Source organism: Staurois parvus, unplaced genomic scaffold (genome assembly GCF_062004578.1).
Source record: "Staurois parvus isolate SC_StPar_1 unplaced genomic scaffold, SC_StPar_1.0 ptg000249l, whole genome shotgun sequence".
NCBI lineage: Eukaryota > Metazoa > Chordata > Amphibia > Anura > Ranidae > Staurois > Staurois parvus.
In genome coordinates this window covers 6,456,589-6,476,408 of record NW_028318045.1, presented here as the reverse complement: position 1 = coordinate 6,476,408, position 19,820 = coordinate 6,456,589, and the positions used below count along the sequence as shown (strand labels likewise).

Sequence of the window (19,820 nt, the reverse complement as noted above, 5' to 3'; positions counted from 1 at the left end):
TACAGGGATGAATGTGATGTTATGTACTGATTAAAAATATTGTTCTGAGAAATTGTCTTCTCTGCTGGTATTTTACAGTCAAATCCCAATGACATCATGATTCGGTGAACCATGCCTTCCAGCTAGAAATGAGTTATTATCACAGTGTATCACCAGTTTGGAAAATTTGCTGCAAGGGCTACTGATTTCATCAATACGGCAGTTGTCAGATGACTGAATATACATACAGTTCAGAGGGATATTGAGTGCCAGAGTTTCGGATTCACTGCTCCACCCACAAGTGGGAAAGCAGCTATATATCATACAGTATGTCTATCACTAATCAAAACAATTTTTTTTTCTAAAATCAGTTTACGAGCAGTAAGACAAGTCTAAGTTTTTATATCTATGCCAATAAAATGGTTGAAATTATATCTTATAGTGTATTTCAACATGGACCTGCTGAAAGAAGCAATTAGCTATAACTTTAAAACCCAATTTCATCTTAATATTTTTTAATCCATTATCCAGCAGTAGTTCAAATTAAAAAAAAGAAATACCGGTACACTTTCACTGTAATAGTCACCTGCAAACTCACTCTGAGTTGATCATTTATGTTGACTATCACCCCTTGAGGGTTTGTCATCAAACCATCCTGGGCTTACAGAAAAATTGCTGCAGAGAATGGTGCTCACACTGGTATATGAGTGCCATTTTCTGCAGCATTTGAAACAGACTACTACCAGAAGAGGACCTATGATATGACAAGACCAAATAAACCTAGATAAAGGTATGTGTAAAGAAAATTGGGGGTGAAGGGTGGGGTGCTGGAGGCAGAGGGGTGGGTGGTTGAAAGGTGGAATTGGGCTGTAACTCTTAATCTAGTGACTCTTTCTTGGCACCAACATATCAATTGTACCCTGGCTTTTACTGCCTGATAACACCTGCATGTTAAACTCCAAGTAAAGGGAGTGCCAGCCTTGTGTGAGGTCATCAAGGATAGAAATAGCTGACAATTGACATACAAGAACCATGATTTAGGTGCAATGATTTCGGTCCCACTGTGACAGGAGTTATATTGTTATCACCGTTCATGGATAGTGAAAAATTAAACCAAAATGGAAACAGAAAAAGCCAATACATGACTAGTGAATGTACCTGTTGTGGGTCTTTGGGTAAGGTGGGGGGCTGATTATGACAACTATAGATATAGTGCAGTCTTCAGAAGGTAAAGGACCAGTATTCATACTGAATGTTTAAAAAAAAATTAACATGGCTTTTTTTTTTCTAACAAAGTCATATGAGCACAATGTCAGTTCTGAAATTGTGATAAATAGCTTTTCTGATAAACAAAGCCAACCTTAACACTAACTTTATGGCCAAAACTGATGTCATCCTTAATTTAGCTACTTGTTTAATTAAAAATAAAAGATTAGAGTTAGCATTGGGGAATCTCTTTTCTTAATATCCATTTGCTTGCAGTAAATGAAGGATTACCTTTTGCAAAAAAACAGGCCCAGGATAGCTTATATCAAATTTTGTAGTATTGATGGGCAAATCTGCTTGGGTACAATTAAATGGAGAGTTCAGAAAACACGTCTAAAAATCTGCGAATTGTAAACTTTAATGTGGCTCCATTGAAGTCAGCAAAAGGAGAATCTTGAAAATCACATTTCCCCATTTTCAAGGCAAGGGCTTGTCAAACAAAGGGCATGGGTAGCTGGGCACTGCCATGGGGGACATGTACCAATGCAAAAAATATGTTACAAAAATACCATTATATGATGAACAGCTATTTAAATAAGGCTTAAGGCAAAACATTAAAAATGCACAATTCCTTTAAATAACATGCTTGGGGGCTGCCTTAAACCTGTCTGTGAAGTGGTGCATCTGTAAGATGTACTAAAGCAAATGTGACATTTAGAAAAAAAATACCATTTCCACTGCAGCTAAATTACATTTCCCAGCTGCTTTGTTATGTTCTAAACAAAGTGTACAGGGATTCCCTTAATCTATTTCAGACCCTTATCCTAGCTGAGACCCAGGTATAGGTTTTAAGTGAGACCCTACAAAAAAAATGGCCACCTGTCCTAGCAATCAAGAATGCTGTGTGTGTAAGCTGCCTACAACTAGCAAACAATAACATCATTGGTTGCCAGGATGCCTGGTCAGGCATTGGTTGTTATGGTGCATCGTTGGTTGTTATAGAGCAAAAAAAAAAAGAAAAAGAAAAACTAACATGGGGTTCCCCACATTATCCATACCCGTCCATTATCCTAAAGAAAAATAGAAAATTAAACATTAAAACCCTTACATGAGTATGCAGCTTGTTTGGCCAGACTAGGGTGAGCAGTGAACATGCATTCCCCCATCTTCAAAAAACAAACAAAAGAGGGCGCACAGGCCTAGTGCCTTATCCCACAAATTTAATTATATTGGACAAAAAGAACTACTGAAAAACATTGAGTTAAAAGCACTGATCTAGCCACACATCCGTGCCTTGGTACTTCCAGACTTGGTGGTCACCTGAACATAGGGGGAGCCTCCCCGGAGTCTCTGCAGGCTGACGCGTCTTGAAGGGGTTTTCTTCATCATAGCCAAAACTCTTTGCTCTGAGGATGAAGGAAACCCCTTCAAAACGGGTCTGGTGACTGTGCAGTCTGGAATTACCAAGCCATGGATTTGTGTCTAGATGAGCACTTTTAACTCAAATGTTTGTAAGTATTTCTTTTATCAAATATTTATTACAATTTGTGGGATAGTGCACTAGGCCTGTGTGCCTTCTTTTGTTTGTTTTTTCAGTGGTCATAGTACATTCCCAGTCCTAGAGGGTAGGAAGGCTCCAAGATATTATCCATATGTGCAGTGGCATAGTACTTATATCCAACTGGTCTATAACACTTATGTGCAGGGGACAAATGTTGTTGCAACCCACCATCCGAATTCATATCAGACCACATGCCTGCAACCTGGGGAAGTTACCTTGCTGGGGAAATGTATCGGCACAGCTGGCCCGGTGACCCGGTCCTTGGCCCCAGGTCTATAACAAGGGGAGGGGAATTGGGAGTCTCTATTAAAATAAGGGGGCCCCCGGATATTCCCCCCATTTGAAGGAGTAATGGGTCTATAGTGCCCCTGGTTACTCATTCAGAGATAAAAGCTGAAAAGCAAATGAACATACCACATATCTAAAATATCCATTAACACGATCCCAATGAACATACGCACAAATGCAGCTCCACAGGAGTGCATCTTTATCCATGGGGCCATATATATGTGCTGATTTGTTTGTACTGAAAGCAGTGCCCTCCCCGTGAAGAGACTGGACTAACAATAGACTATCACAGTGATCAGTCACTGTACATCCCCATCCTGTGTTTTTTCTCCTCTTGAATTGAGGGTAAAAATAAGAATTAAAAAAGAGATAAAATAACCAGATCAGGGTTTGATCCAGGTCAGTGTCAGGGTTTGGATCAAGGTTAAGGCCAAAGGTCATGCTCGCAGTCAAAGTAAGACTCAAAGTTCAGGGTCAGTGTAATTTAGGTCAGATTAAAAAGAAAATTTAATTAGTATCAGTGTCAGTTAGTGCCAGTATGTTTTAGATTAAAAAAAAACAGAAAAAAGGACTCTACTACAGGTACAAACAACAAATAATATACGCATGCAGTATGTGGTATAGCTGCAATCATCAGAAGTTTAAGAATTTGTTTTGGGCTGTTCTTTGTTGGTAGGTCATGGTACTAGCAAGAAATATACAGCTAATTTTTCTTAAAAATTTATATTTTTCTACTATTTTGTGCCAGTTTTCCTTTGATAACAAAAAAATCCCAGGAAATTTCCATTGCTATTTAACACCAAATGAAACCCAATTTGTCCTGAACAAGGTATAACTCAAAACAAAACAAGGTATATTTCACTTGGATATACTAAGTAGTTGCGATGATATGTACAGCTTTACTGATACTGTTCAAGTTGCAAAACTGTGTTCAGGCGCTAAGAATTGTTTAACCGCTTGCTGCCCTGCCACTGTGTATATACGTGTGCAGGGAGGCAGTGGAGCGCAAAAGCACGTTTTAAAACGTGATCCGCGCTCCCGACACATTCGCGGGTAGGGGGCGCGCGCGCGCGCTCCCGCCGACCCGCGGGTGATAAGATTCGATCCAGGAGGGATCAATCATTAGATTTCAGCCAGTGATTTCTGATGATCGGTCCCTGTCCTATCCTGTCCTGTGTTGATATTTACACAGGGCAGGATATGATGTCATTCTTCTCTGCCTGGACACATTCCGTTCCAGACAGAGAAGAAGACATCCAAAAAGTGAGTACACAAGCACTACACTACAGTTAGAACACTCTAGGACACATTTAACCCCCTGATCGCCCCCCCCCCCCAGTTAACCCCTTCACTGCCCTGTCACCAGTGTCACTGATCAGTGAAGCGATTTTTACTGATCAGTGTCGCTGGCGACTTCCGATAGAGTTAGCGCCCCTCCCAGATAGCGCCAGTTTGCCCGCTAATACACCAGTAGTCCCGTCTAACCCCTTGATCGCCCCCCCAGTTAACCCCTTCACTGCCCTGTCACCAGTGTCACAGATCAGTGAACCAATTTTTACTGATCACTGTATCAGTGTCGCTTGCGACTTCCGATAGTGTTAGCGCCCCCCCCCCCAGATAGCGCCAGATTGCCCGGCAGTACACCAGTAATCCCGTTTAACCCCTTGATCCTCCCCCCAGTTAACCCCTTCACTGCCCTGTCACCAGTGTCACTGATCAGTGAACCAATTTTTACTGATCACTGTATCAGTGTCGCTGGCGACTTTCGATAGTGTTAGCGCCCCTCCCAGATAGCGCCAGAATGCCCGCTAGTACACCAGTAATCCCATTTAACCCCTTAATCGCCCCCCCCCAGTTAACCCCTTCACTGCCCTGTCACCAGTGTCACTGATCAGTGAACCAATTTTTAATGATCACTGTATCAGTGTCGCTGGCGACTTCCGATAGTGTTAGCGCCCCTCCCAGATAGCGCCAGATTGCCCGCCAGTACAACAGTAATCCCGTTTAACCCCTTGATCGCCCCCCCCCCAGTTAACCCCTTCACTGCCCTGTCACCAGTGTCACTGATCAGTGAACCAATTTTTACTGATCACTGTATCAGTGTCGCTGGCGACTTCCGATAATGTTAGCGCCCCTCCCAGATAGCGCCAGTTTGCCCGCCAGTACACCAGTAATCCCGTTTAACCCCTTGACCACCCCCCCCCCCCAGTTAACCCCTTCACTGCCCTGTCACCAGTGTCACTGATCAGTGAACCAATTTTTACTGATCACTGTATCAGTGTCGCTAGCGACTTCCGATAGTGTTAGCGCCCCTCCCAGATAGCCCCAGATTGCCCGCCAGTACACCAGTAATCCCGTTTAACCCCTTCATTGCCCCCCCCCCCAGTTAACCCCTTCACTGCCCTGTCACCAGTGTCACTGATCAGTGAACAGATTTTTACTGATCACTGTATCAGTGTCGCTGGCGACTTCCGATAGTGTTAGCGCCCCTCCCAGATAGCGCCAGTTTGCCCGCTAGTGCACCAGAAATCCCATTTAACCCCTTGATCGCCCCCCCCCCCCCAGTTAACCCCTTCACTGCCCTGTCACCAGTGTCATTGATTACAGTGAACAGGTTTTTACTGATCACTGTATTAGTGTCACTGGTGACTTCCGATAGTGTTAGCGCCCCTCCTAGATAGCGCCAGTTTGCCCGGGATTTTTTTTTACCAAAAACATGTAGCAGAATACATTTTGGCTTAAATTTATGACTAACTTTGAGTTTATGATATATTTTTTATAGCTGAAAGTAGAAAATATTGTTTTTTTTCAAAATTTTCGTGTTTATTTTGTTTATAGCGCAAAAAAAAAAGCGCACAGGTGATCAAATACCACCAAAAGAAAGCTCTATTTGTGTGAAAAAAAGGACGTAAATTTCGTTTGGGTACAGCATTGCATGACCGCTCAATTATCATTTGAATTAGTGCAGCGCTGTATAGCAAAAAAAGGCATAAATTACAGTATCTATACCATAGTTTGTAGATGCTATAACTTTCACACAAAGCAATCAATATACACTTATTGGGATTTTTTTTTACCAAAAACATGTAGCAGAATACATTTTGGCTTAAATTTATGACTAACTTTGAGTTTACAATATATTTTTTATAGCTGAAAGTAGAAAATATTGGTTTTTTTCAAAATTTTTGTGTTTTTTTGTTTATAGCGCAAAAAAAAAGCGCACAGGTGATCAAATACCACCAAAAGAAAGCTCTATTTGAGTGAAAAAAAGGACGTAAATTTCGTTTGGGTACAGCATTGCATGACCGCGCAATTATCATTTGAATTAGTGCAGCGCTGTATAGCAAAAAAAGGCATAAATTACAGTATCTATACCAGCAATGGGCAAACTACGGCCCGCGGGCCGTATACGGCCCGGCGGACCTTTTAATCCGGCCCGCGGAGCTAGGCTCCCGCAAGGCCAGTGGTCGGCAAGCCGCGGCTCTTTACAAATTTAGATGCGGCTCTCCTGTGTGCCGGGCGCCCGCTCCCCTCCCTCCTCTCCTCCTCTCCCCTCCCTCCTCTCCTCCTCTCCCCTCCCTCCTCTCCTCCTCTCCCCTCCCCTCCTCTCCTCTCGGATGGCCGCCCCCCCTCTCGGATGGCCGCCCCCCTCCCTCCTCTCGGACGTCAGGACTCTGCAGCTGTCAGGATGTAGGCGGGGCAGCGTGACGAACTCCTCTCACAGTCCTCCCTGAAGACCAGAACGGCGCGGGAATACGAGAGGAACGCGCGGACCAAAGGTAAGTGAATTGACACAGGGGGGGGACTTACTATATGGGGGATGAATTACTATATGGGGGACTTACTATATGGGGAATGAATTACTATATGGAGGACTTACTATATGGGGAATGAATTACTATATGGGGGACTTACTATATGGGGAATGAATTACTATATGGAGGACTTACTATATGGGGAATGAATTACTATATGGAGGACTTACTATATGGGGAATGAATTACTATATGGAGGACTTACTATATGGGGAATGAATTACTATATGGGGGACTTACTATATGGGGAATGAATTACTATATGGAGGACTTACTATATGGGGAATGAATTACTATATGGGGGACTTACTATATGGGGGATGAATTACTATATGGGGGATGAATTACTATGTGGGGGATGAATTACTATATGGGGGATGAATTACTATGGGGGATGAATTACTATGGGGGATGAATTACTATAGGGGGGATGAATTACTATGGGGGACGAATTACTATATGGGGGACGAATTACTATATGGGGGACGAATTACTATATGGGGGATGAATTACTATGGGGGATGAATTACTATATGGGGGATGAATTACTATGGGGGATGAATTACTATATGGGGGATTAATTACTATATGGGGGATTAATTACTATGGGGGATTAATTACTATGCTTACTATGGGGGAATATTACTATACTTACTATGGATGACACATACACATCATTCATCTACTCTTGGTCCGGCCCCCGGGTCCAATATATGAACCCATTGCGGCCCTCAAGTCAAAAAGTTTGCCCACCCCTGATCTATACCATAGTTTGTAGATGCTATAACTTTCACACAAAGCAATCAATATACACTTATTGGGATTTTTTTTTACCAAAAACATGTAGCAGAATACATTTTGGCTTAAATTTATGACTAACTTTGAGTTTATGATATATTTTTTATAGCTTAAAGTAGAAAATATTGTTTTTTTTTCAAAATTTTCGTATTTTTTTTGATTATAGCGCAAAAAATAAAAAGCGCACAGGTGATCAAATACCACCAAAAGAAAGCTCTATGTGTGTGAAAAAAAGGACGTAAATTTCGTTTGGGTGCAGCATTGCATGACCGCGCAACTATCATTTGAATTAGTGCAGCGCTGTATAGCAAAAAAATGCATAAATTACAGTATCTATACCATAGTTTGTAGACGCTATAACTTTCACACAAAGCAATCAATATACACTTATTGGGATTTTTTTTACCAAAAACATGGAGCAGAATACATTTTGGCTTAAATTTATGACTAACTTTGAGTTTACGATATATTTTTTATAGCTGAAAGTAGAAAATATTGTTTTTTTTCAAAATTTTTGTGGTTTTTTTGTTTATAGCGCAAAAAATAAAAAGCGCACAGGTGACAAATACCACCAAAAGAAAGCTCTATTTGTGTGAAAAAAAGGACGTAAATTTCGTTTGGGTACAGCATTGCATGACCGCGCAATTATCATTTGAGTTAGTGCAGCGCTGTATAGCAAAAAAAGACATAAATTACAGTATCTATACCATAGTTTGTAGACGCTATAACTTTCACACAAAGCAATCAATTTACACTTATTGGGATTTTTTTTACCAAAAACATGTAGCAGAATACATTTTGGCTTAAATTTATGACTAACTTTGAGTTTACGATATATTTTTTATAGCTGAAAGTAGAAAATATTGTTTTTTTTCAAAATTTTCGTGTTTATTTTGTTTATAGCGCAAAAAAAAAAGCGCACAGGTGATCAAATACCACCAAAAGAAAGCTCTATTTGTGTGAAAAAAGGACGTAAATTTTGTTTGGGTACAGCATTGCATGACCGCGCAATTATCATTTGAATTAGTGTAGCGCTGTATAGCAAAAAAAGGCATAAATTACAGTATCTATACCATAGTTTGTAGACGCTATAACTTTCACACAAAGCAATCAATATACACTTATTGGGATTTCATTTACCAAAAACATGTAGCAGAATAAATTTTGGCTTAAATTTATGACTAACTTTGAGTTTACGATATATTTTTTATAGCTGAAAGTAGAAAAAATTGTTTTTTTTCAAAAGTTTCGTGGTTTTTTTGTTTATAGCGCAAAAAATAAAAAGCGCACAGGTGATAAAATACCACCAAAAGAAAGCTCTATTTGTGTGAAAAAATGGACGTAAATTTCGTTTGGGTACAGCATTGCATGACCGCGCAATTATCATTTGAATTAGTGCAGCGCCAAACAGCAAAAAAAGGCCTGGTCATTAAGGGGGGTAAATCCTCTGGGGCTCAAGTGGTTAACATTTGTCATAATGGGGTTAAAACAAAACATAACCCATTGTGTAAATTCATCATCAATCACGTCATCTAGCTATGTAGATCTTGAGGACTCACTGAAGCAAAACACGTTGACCAGCCGACAGGTCAGCTCTGTACAGACTGCTCGCCATGAGTGACATTTCCCCAGTCGGCAGCTTAATGTAAACAAATGGGAAGGGGATCCTGAGTGAGGTTATTGACTAAATATTATGATGATCGGAATCCCCTGTCCCTTTCTCATTCATGGCAAGCAGTCCATAGGAGGCAGGTGCATCAGTTGTTGTTCATCACAATTGATGTGTATCTATGACAATGTGGCTGACAAAGGATTTACACCATGGGATGTACAGTACATATATATATTTTTTAATAAAGGTCAAATGCCTGGTGTGTTTTTTACAATTTTTTTGTGAATACATAACCAGAGGTACTAGGTAACCCTTACTCATTTACCCATGCAGGTTTATTTTATTTTTATTTTTTTTATGCATGGGTTCCCAAATTCCTACCTAGGATACCAGGTCCTTATCTAGGATGAGGGTCTGGTTTGCATTATGAGAAGAATCCCACATCGTTTTTTTTTTTCATTTTGGACACCATCATTGGTTGTTATGATGTACCTTCACAATCAATTACCATGCAGTCACCAGCTTGCTAGCAAGCAATGATGCTGATTGCTGGAGAGCTCTTCTATTGCGGGGCATTTCTTCTAATTTTTTATTTACCCTGACAACTTTGCTTTCACTCTTGAATTCATTGCATTCTGCTGAAATTATTAAATCTAATCGGAATGTCCCATTTTCACCAAGATTATGTCCAAGCAAACATTAATTCTTCCCTAAATGCCACCATTTTTTTTTTTTGCTGCTTGTGGCTGACCTGTGCATGCTGACCGGGGCACAGGGAGGATATACAAGTCTGGCAAAAACTGAGATCCAGATTTTTTAAACTAGATATTCAACCAAGGACTCTGTGCAGGATGCTGGATATACAACCAAATTAATATCATATCATTGTAAGTATAGTGGTTGTTAGCCAAGCTGCTTGAGCAAGCTTTTATCAAAACAGCTTCAGGCTCTTCCTGTTGCAAATATTCCTTTAGGCTACAGAAGGCAAGGAAGAACCATGGCAAGCTTACTTAATAATTAATATTTATATAAGATAAAGGTTAGAAATCACATTGTGCAGTCAATAGACTTACTATATGTACGTCTCATGTCTTAGAACAAGGACCACAATTTACTGACAGTTATCTCAGAAAGGAAATCAAACACATCTTTAAATAAAATGAAAATGAGCAATCAGAGTTAAAACATATTTCGACTTGGCAAACCCAACAGTGTGACCATGGAAAATTAGAAACCTGTAAATGATATTTACAAGCTAACTTGTCCATTTATGACTTAAAAGATGATTGATGCATCCATTGTGCCTAGACGCTCCGATGTGTTTGATGCCAAGGGCAAACTATAGACACAGCTGTTTACATTTATCAAGAGTTTTTAACAGTATGCTTTCATAAACACAGCATATTATTGTTGTTGTTGATACTGGTTCAGTTACCCGCCAATAGAGATGAATGATGACTTTGGAGAAAATGATTTTGCTTTAAAATTAATGATTTAGCCTTTGGCGAAATCTCACGGATTTAGATACTCTTGACTTTGCTCATTAACCCGCTAAGGCACAATTTGCCCATAGAAAAATATGCTCATTTTTTATTGTGTACTATTGTCACTTTACATTTTTTATTTTACTTGTCTTTTTCACTTTTTTTGTGTGAATAAAAAAACAAAATAATGAGGCAAATGAGGGGCTGTTTTTTTAGCAAAAGAACAGGTCCACAATAGATAACGAAGCTTCAAAACCATCAAAATCACATTCATTTTGGCAAAAAGTTGCCAAATCTCCCAATGTTTGCTTAAATTTGAGGGAAATTAAAAATCTCTATATCTCTTAAGAACTTAAACAGCAATATCGTCCACACCTAAATTCCCAGCTATGTCCACCACTTAAAGTAAACTCATTAATAGAGATATAATGGACCTGTCACTGCTGACCTCCTCTGAAAGGTCTGGTTCTTGTGCTGACCCCATGGATTTAATGCTTTCTCAGGCACTGACCTGTAACAAGTACACTGATCAATAAAGTCATATGATGTTCAGATGTTCTTATCTGCTGTTCTGGGCCAATGAGTCAAGGCATTAAAGCCAGAGGCGATCAGCTAAGAGCCAGGTAACTAGCATTTGCAGAATGAGAGATCAGTAAGGGCAGCCTCCATGTTCCATTTCTGACAGATATTCTTTAATTCCTTTCAAGGACAGCATTATGTTGTCTGTGTGTGAGGTCCATGTATATATAGGAGAACTCAACAACAAAAGAAAAAGGGCGCACCAACCTGGTCCTAGAGGCGGTCTCATCTGCATCCTATTATATGCCTATACATGTCATGTGTTTGTGAAGAGATTACCTTGTTTTTACATTTTAAATAAATTATTTTTTTGGTAATGCACCACGCTGGTATGCCCTTTTTTTTTTGTTGATGTCACTTATGCAAGGACACCGACAGTCCTGAGAGGGCAACAAGACCTTTGGGGCCAGACAGGCAGAACACACTGTTAGCACTGCACCTAAGAGCTTGAGGTTTTATTACTGTTTCTCCATGTAATATATATCCAGACTAATCAGGAGATTGGGGGAACACACAGGTAATTTTTAGTGTAAAGGTATAGTTATCCTTTCATCAGTGCCCCCCTTATGCTAGGACCGGCAGATAAGAACCACTTTTCCCCTTTCCTCCACAAAATATTTACACAGAATCCAGAGGACCTTGTCCAGGACTGCAATTCAAACAGAATTATTCAACAAGAAAAAGTGCAATACATAGTAAACCAAAGCAACCAATCAAATGTCTTCTTTCCCTGAAAAAAACTTCTCCAAGTTGAAATCTGATTTGGTAATTCGACATGTGTATAAGTATAAAGTGCCAGATACTTACGGAGGGCGTGCCATTCATCTTGCCGGATGGTCTTGGTGATGTTATATGTGAGGTTCTTGGGTATAGTGGCCGAGGAATAGTGATACTTGATAAACGAGCATCGCTCAATCTCCCCTAGAGGAACGAAACAAAATATACATTATTTTCTCAAGTAATCTCCTATGGCATCAATAAGTAGCTAAAGCTCAAAAAGCAAATGTGCTCATATAGAGGCCCATGGTCTTATAAAGTGAGCACAATTTTATTTCAATAAATCTAAATACATAACCAACAATCTTACACATTCTCCATAATACAAAAATGAGAATTCAATGCATACTTCTGCAGTAAGACACATTTTATGGCCAAAAGTTTGTGAATACCTGACCTGGTAGAACTGAGGGTCTTAAAGTGAACCTGTTACTTGCCCTGTATGGGAAATCAAAGAAACAGTACTTTCATATACACTATATGGCCAGAAGTATCTGGCCACCTGACAATTCCAAAACCTTAGGCATTAATATGGGGATGCTAGAACAGCCTCCACCATTCTGGGAAGGCTTTCCAAAAGATTTTGGAGTGTGTCTGTGGGAATTTGTGCATAAATCAACCAAAACAGCATTTGGGAGGACAGGTGTGAAGTAATAATGTTGGATGAGAAGACCTCACTTGCAATCAACATTCCAATTCATACCAAAGGTGTTCAGTAGGGTTGAGGTCAGGGCTCTCTGCACGCCACTCGAGTTTCTCCACACCAGACTCGTCAAACCATGTCTTTATGGAGCTGGCTGCATAGGGACATAGTCATGCTGGAATAAAAATGGTCTATGCCAAAGTATTACCACAATGAGGTTGGAAGTGCACAATTGTCTAAATGCTGTATGCTGTGACATTAGCCTCCTCGGCGGTATGATTCTTTCCGATTTTTTGTGCTGAAAGCGGTACCATTTTTTTGCATGGAAATATGTAGTTTTTTTATTGTGGGCTGTAATTTTTAGGAATAACTCACTGAAATCTGTCCGAACAAAAGTCTAGTTAAAAACCCGGGTATGATAAAACTTGAAACACAAAATCATAAATTATAATTTAATAAATAATCATAAAAAATAACAATATAATAATAATAAATTTAATTCAATAATATAATCAAACCAAAAACACTGAAATTTGAAATACAGAGGCAAATTCGCACATCGCTGAGCAAAGTCGCAAAATCCTTTTCAGGGTCTGATGACAAATTTCCCCACGAATCATTATCACTCAATTCTGCAAGTGGTTCTGATTTACTATCGCTGTTCTCTAGCTGGTCTAAAACCGCTTTTGACGTAAAGGGACGCTTTTTGGACAACATGGACTTTTCTGAGTTTCCAGGCAGAAAAAACAGTCAAAATGCAGGCAGGGCACAGGACAAAGCAGTAGGGACAAAATATATGTGAAATATTAAAACAGCAATGACAGCAAAAATGACATTTTTTAAAAATTTCAAATTTGCCGCCGGTCCCGGCGCCCTTGCGTCCCAACGTCACAGGGACCGGAACACGGAAGCCGGATGCCGGCATCAGCCGGAGGAGATGGCTGGGGACGCTGCAGGGGACACATCGTGGGAGCGAAGGACAGGGTAAGTGCTGCAGGGACTCCCAGAGCAACGCCGCATGGTAAGCCCGAGTGTAGCTCGGGGTTACCGCTCTTGGTATAGAAATTTTACCCCGATCTACACTCGGGAATACCGCTAAGGAGGTTAACCGTACCCTTCACTAGAAACACCTGAACATATTTGTAGGGCTGTCCAGAACCTTTTGAACATACAATGTATGAATTTCACAGTGGGAACATGTTGGATTCTGTATATAGTCCTACTGAACATACAATGCACAGTCCACATGTGCTTTTCTGCTTCACTGCAACAAGGAACCAAGGAGCCGTCAGGTCGATTGTGACCGCGGTTCTGCCTCCGCCCTGCCTCCGCCTCTCTCATGTTACCTGCAGAGAGGAGAGCAGGAGGCAGCATACTGTTGGATGGAGGGCAGGGTAGGGGGCGGACGCTACTCAGTGATTGGTTGCTAGACTGTCCTAGCAACCAATCATCAGCTTGGTATTATGAACTCTGGCAGCTCCTGCTCCTGCCTTCTACCCAGCATTGTGTTGTGTTCTGATCTCCGCTCTGCTGTAAACACACTGACAGGTAGGAAGTGCTACCTGTGTTTGTTTGATATGAAGGGGACACAGGAGACACTGTGGGGAAGGGGGCTTAGGAAACACTGTGGGAGGGGGGACACAGGAGACACTGTTGGGGGGGGGACAGAGTAAACTACAGTGGGGGGATTTTGATGAGAAAAGGACAGGGGACATTGCTTTGGGGAATGTGGGGGGCAGAGAACACTGCTATGGGGCAGGGTAGAGAACACTACACAGTGTGTGGGGGGTGATGTGAAGGGGGGCAGAGGATACTGGTTTGGGGGGTACAGGACACTACTGGGGGGGAAGGGGGCAGAGGATACGACAGTGGAGGGGATGTGGTGTAAATGGAGGTAGAGGACACTGCTTTGAGGGGGTACAGGACACTGCTTTGGGGGGGGTACAGGACACTGCTTTGGGGGGGTACAAGACTCTACTGTGGGTGGAGCGAGGCAAAGGACACAGTATTGGGGGATACAGGACACTACTGTGGGAGGGGCAGAGGACACCACAGTGGGGGGGTGATGAAAAGGGGGCAGAGGACACTGCATTTGGGGGTACAGGACACTACAGTGGGGGGGGGCAGAGGACACCACAGTGGGGGGAGGTGATGAAAAGGGGGCAGAGGACACTGCATTGGGGGTACAGGACACTACAGTGGGGGGCGTGATGTAAAGGGGGATAGAGGACACTACTGTGGGGGGGATGTTTTTTTAAGGGTGCCGCCTAGTTACCCCCCCCAGGGGATCTTTGTTTTACTCCATGTTGTCCAGGTAGACCTCAGCCTCTGAAAGGTTGCCTACCCCTGACATCTTGTATACCATAGATGCAGCTAAACACTTCTAAACATTGCCATCTACTGGTTGTAGAATATATCTCTACTGAATACTGATGTATTTGTTGCACAAAATACATGAACACTGTATTCCAACAGAAGAAGGCTGTCTCTGCTTTGAAATATAGACCTAGGTCTACAAAAATGAAAATAACATTGCCAATATGTGCTGTATTTTCAGAAATCCCCAATGTACTGTAAGTGGATGCAGGGCTGCTGTTAGAAACCACGGGGCCGCATACAGCCAACCTGATAGCCCCCCCCCCCCAAAAAAAAAAATACAGTCTACAATGCTTCAGTTATAAATGAACACAGTGAGCGTTTGGTACTGATAACTCTTTATGTTCATTCAGAAAAGGGGCTAGTAAATGTGACATATTTATTGGACCCTTCCCCCACTCTCTATCCTGAAGGATCCTATTGTGTGCTTGCAGCTGCCAATGGAAAAGAGAGGAGGGAAACCAGCAGCACTGTGTGGGCACACACAGGGGCCTGGGCAGCAGGGGGAAATGTATAGTGCACAGGGAGGCTGATGGGTGTGGCAGGAGGCAATTACTGGAACCGATCCCCTGTATGGCTCTCTCTGGAGCAGCTGAAAGCCAGGGGGAGGGAGAGGAGAAGAAGCCAGCTTTCAGCTGCTGCAGAGAGAGTCATGCAGGGGATTGGTTCCAGTAATTTCCCCCCCTCCCAACACGCTGATCATCCTCCTTGCCCACATCTGATTCACCCAGCTACCTGGGCCCCTCTGCTGGCCTGGGCCCTGCACAGGAGGACAGGCGGTACCCCCTTATCCACAGCCCTGAGTGGACGTTCTAACCTCAACATCTCAAATGTCTGTTTGATTATTTTTCCACTATGTAAATAATCTTATGTTCATGCAACTGCACATGCAATCATATTTTATTAGTACTACTGTCTCTTTTGTGGATTTTTATTGAGACAGAGAATAAAATTGTCAGTGGCAGTAAATTTCTTAACTAGCACCCTTAGCTAAAACTTCATTTTTTTTTTCTATTTTTCAGTTTTTGAAAAAGCGGGGAAAGGGTTAGAACATCTGTCAAGTTTTCCTGTTTCCTGTACCCCCAGTGGGGAATTCACCTTCTGAGTTTGTCCTGGTAGCTGTTGACACTTTGACAATAATCAATGATAATTCTAAAATGTTATAGATGTCACCTGAAATCTTCCAATGGAGCCACATATTCCTGTGACAACAGTCTAAATACAGATTTCTCTTCAACTTGAAGAGTTTCCATTTACTTGCTTGTGTCTCTGGGACAGAAGGTGTCAGAAACTTTCACCAAGGGAACACAGGCATAAAAAAACACCTAAGACAGATTCTAACCAGATTCTCTACTTTATCCAACACTTAAAAGTAAAAACATGTTTTTGGCTACAGATATACTTTAAAACTACTCTTGATTCTCCAAAAACATCTACAGAATTGTTCCCGGAATTGTTTCCAGATTCAAATTTAAGTACTTGTTTGGACAGGGTACTTGATTGTGGCGCAATATTTTTCTATTTGTCTCACACCTCTTGTAAAACAGGCTCTCTACTCTTATCACACTTTGGCACAGATACAATTCAAATTGTTGCACGTGTCTTCTGAGGAGAACTGATGCATTAAGCTTTCTATTGTAGTTGGCACATTGCTGCTTAACTGTCACACGTCTCTTCTGAGGGGAACTGGCACATTAAGCTTGCTATTGAAGTTGGCACATTGCTTTTAAATGTTGCACAGCTTTTCCACTCTATCCTTCTTATCGCACTTTGGTGCAATGCTGGTCTCAATGCCGCCAGCCTCTTTCTGAGGGAAATTGGTGCTCTATTATTCCTATTGCAATTTGGCACAATGCTGTTCTAATGATATACACATCTCCAAAAAGAACTGGCGCTACAATACTGAGCTATGCTGCTCCAACTGGTGAACACATCTCCAAGAACTGGCTCTACAATGTTGAGCTATTGTGCTCTAACCGGTGAACACATCTCCAAGAACTGGCTCTACAATGCTGAGCTATGGTGCTCTAACCGGTGAACACATCTCCAAGAACTGGCTCTACAATGTTGAGCTATGATGCTCTAACCGGTGAACACATCTCCAAGAACTGGCTCTACAATGTTGAGCTATGCTGCTCTAACTGGTGTACACACCTCTGAGGAGAACTGGCTCTACAATGTTGAGCTATGCTGCTCTAACTCGTGTACAAATCTTTGAGGGGAACTGGCACTACCATATTGAGCTCAATACATCAGTGGTTCATATAGTGAACTCAGGGTGGAGTTATTCACCCTGAGGTCATCACAGAGGACAAGGGGGCACTTTTTTTGTCTGGAGGAAAAGAAATTTAATCTCCAAATACCGAAATGTTTCTTCACAGCGAGAGCTGTGAAAATGTGGAATAGACTCCCTCAAGAGTTCGTTCTGGCCAGCTCAGTGGATTGCTTTAAAAAAGGCCTGGATTCTTTCCTAGATACACAGAATATAACTGGATACTAACATTTATAGGTAAAGTTGATCCAGGGAATATCTGATTGCCTCTCAGGGGATCAGGAAGGATTTCTTCCCCCTGCAGGAGCAAATTGGACCATGCTTTGCTGGGTTTTTTGCCTTCTGCTGGATCAACTGTGGGTATAGGATTATAACTTTTATTTTTTTTATGGTTGAAACGGATGGACATTTGTCTCTTTTGAGCCAGGCTAGCTATGTAACTATATGCTCTAACTGGTGTACACATCTCTGAGGAGAACCAGCTCTACAATATTGAGCTATGCTGCTCAAACTGGTGTACACACCTCTGAGGAGAACTGGCTCTACAATATTGAGCTATGCTGCTCTAACTGGTGTACACACCTTGTTGCACGTGTCTTCTGAGGAGAACTGATGCATTAAGCTTTCTATTGTAGTTGGCACATTGCTTTTTAACTGTCACACGTCTCTTCTGAGGGGAACTGGCACATTAAGCTTGCTATTGAAGTTGGCACATTGCTTTTAAATGTTGCACAGCTTTTCCACTCTATCCTTCTTATCGCACTTTGGTGCAATGCTGGTCTCAATGCCGCCTGCCTCTTTCTGAGGGAAATTGGTGCTCTATTATTCCTATTGCAATTTGGCACAATGCTGTTCTAATGATATACACATCTCCATGGAGAACTGGCGCTACAATACTGAGCTATACTGCTCCAACCGGTGTACACATCTCTGAGGAGAACTGGCGTTAGCACTTCAATTTGGAGTGATGCTGCTCTAACTGGCATATGCATCTCTGTGAAGAACTGGTGCACTTTCTTTTGGAGAAAATCTATCAAGGTAAAATCTTTCATGGAGACTTACCAAATTACAGTACAAAGTCCTTAAAATCCCTATTTGAAGAATTTCTTCTAAAGAATGTTATTGATTCCAATAGTAGTGAAATTATTCCTATTGAAGATATTCCTGAGTCTCAACAACTTAAAAGACTTTCTAATACATTGTTAACTGGAAAAAGTGGAAGAAAAAAAAAAGGAAACAATTAAAAAAAAGTGTTTAAAATATTGAAAAAAAAATTACATTTTTCTTTTCTTTTACATACTGTTACCAGCCAGTATCCATGATTACGGCCACACCAGTGATATGATGATGCCGTACTGCACTGATGAAAGTATGTAAAAAAATGTATACTTTATTTAGTTTATTCATTTTCCAGAAAATTGTGAGAAAAAATTTTAACTTAAAAAAACTCACCATGCCTCTTACTAAATACATTGGACTGTCTACTTTCCAAAAAAGGGGTAATTTGGGGGGTATTTGTACTGTCCTGGCATTTTAGGGCTTCAAGAAATAAATAGGCCATCAGTGCACCATGATTGATCAATTTTCATATATACACACAATATATATATATATATATATATATATATATTGTAGCGCAGGAACTTTGTTGAATTCCCCCAACTGTCTTTAAGCATCCAGCAAAGTCCTTAGCAGTTGACACTTCTGGAATTGTTGAATGTCTGTGTCTCCCAGCATACAATTTGTTTCCTCCCAGCAGCCCCTACATCGTTACAAGACACAGTAGTATCATACAGGTTGATGGGAGAAACCATTGAGCACAGCAGGGGTAGCAAGTATTTCTAGAAATGCTGAATACTTTCCCAGAGGATTTAGCAACTTTAAGACAGCAAATGACGGACTCGTTGCTCAAGGCGGATGTAAGTATTCAGTGTCTTTTATTGTAGGGAGCAATCATTTTGCTTTTGGAGGAAGCAAAAGTTGCTTTAAAGTTGTAAAAGCTGAAGGTTTTTTACCTTCAAGCATTCTATGCATAAAGGCAAAAAACCTTCTGTGTGCAGCAGCCCCCTCAATACTTACCTGAGCCTCATCGCAATCCAGCGATGTGAGTGACAGCCTTGGCTGTCCTGGGTCTTTGCCTCCTCAGTGGCTGAGACAGCAAGTGGGAGCCATTGGCTCCCTCTCCTGTCAATCACAGCCATTCAGCCAATGAGAAGAGAGGGGGAGCGGGCCCAGTCACGGCTCCATGTGTGAATGGACACACGGAGCAGCGGGTACCCCCATAGCAAGCTTCTTGCTGTGGGGGCACCCAACAGACAGAAGGAGCCAGGAGAGCCTGTGGGGGAGGAGGAGGAGGATCTGGGCTGCTCTGTGCAAAACTACTGCACACAGTAGAGAAGTATGACATGTTTGTTATTTAACAAAAAAAAA

At 41.5% G+C, this 19,820-nt stretch overlaps 1 protein-coding gene across 1 annotated transcript in view; it reads right to left on the bottom strand.

Moving 5' to 3' along the window:
- Positions 1–19,820, bottom strand: part of TMEM178B (transmembrane protein 178B) — a 406,020-nt gene that overhangs the window by 257,303 nt on the left and 128,897 nt on the right. The window contains exon 3 of the mRNA XM_089680702.1: positions 12,130–12,243. Coding sequence (XP_089536828.1) covers positions 12,130–12,243 — 114 coding nt within the window. The remainder of the gene's footprint in view (positions 1–12,129; positions 12,244–19,820) is intronic.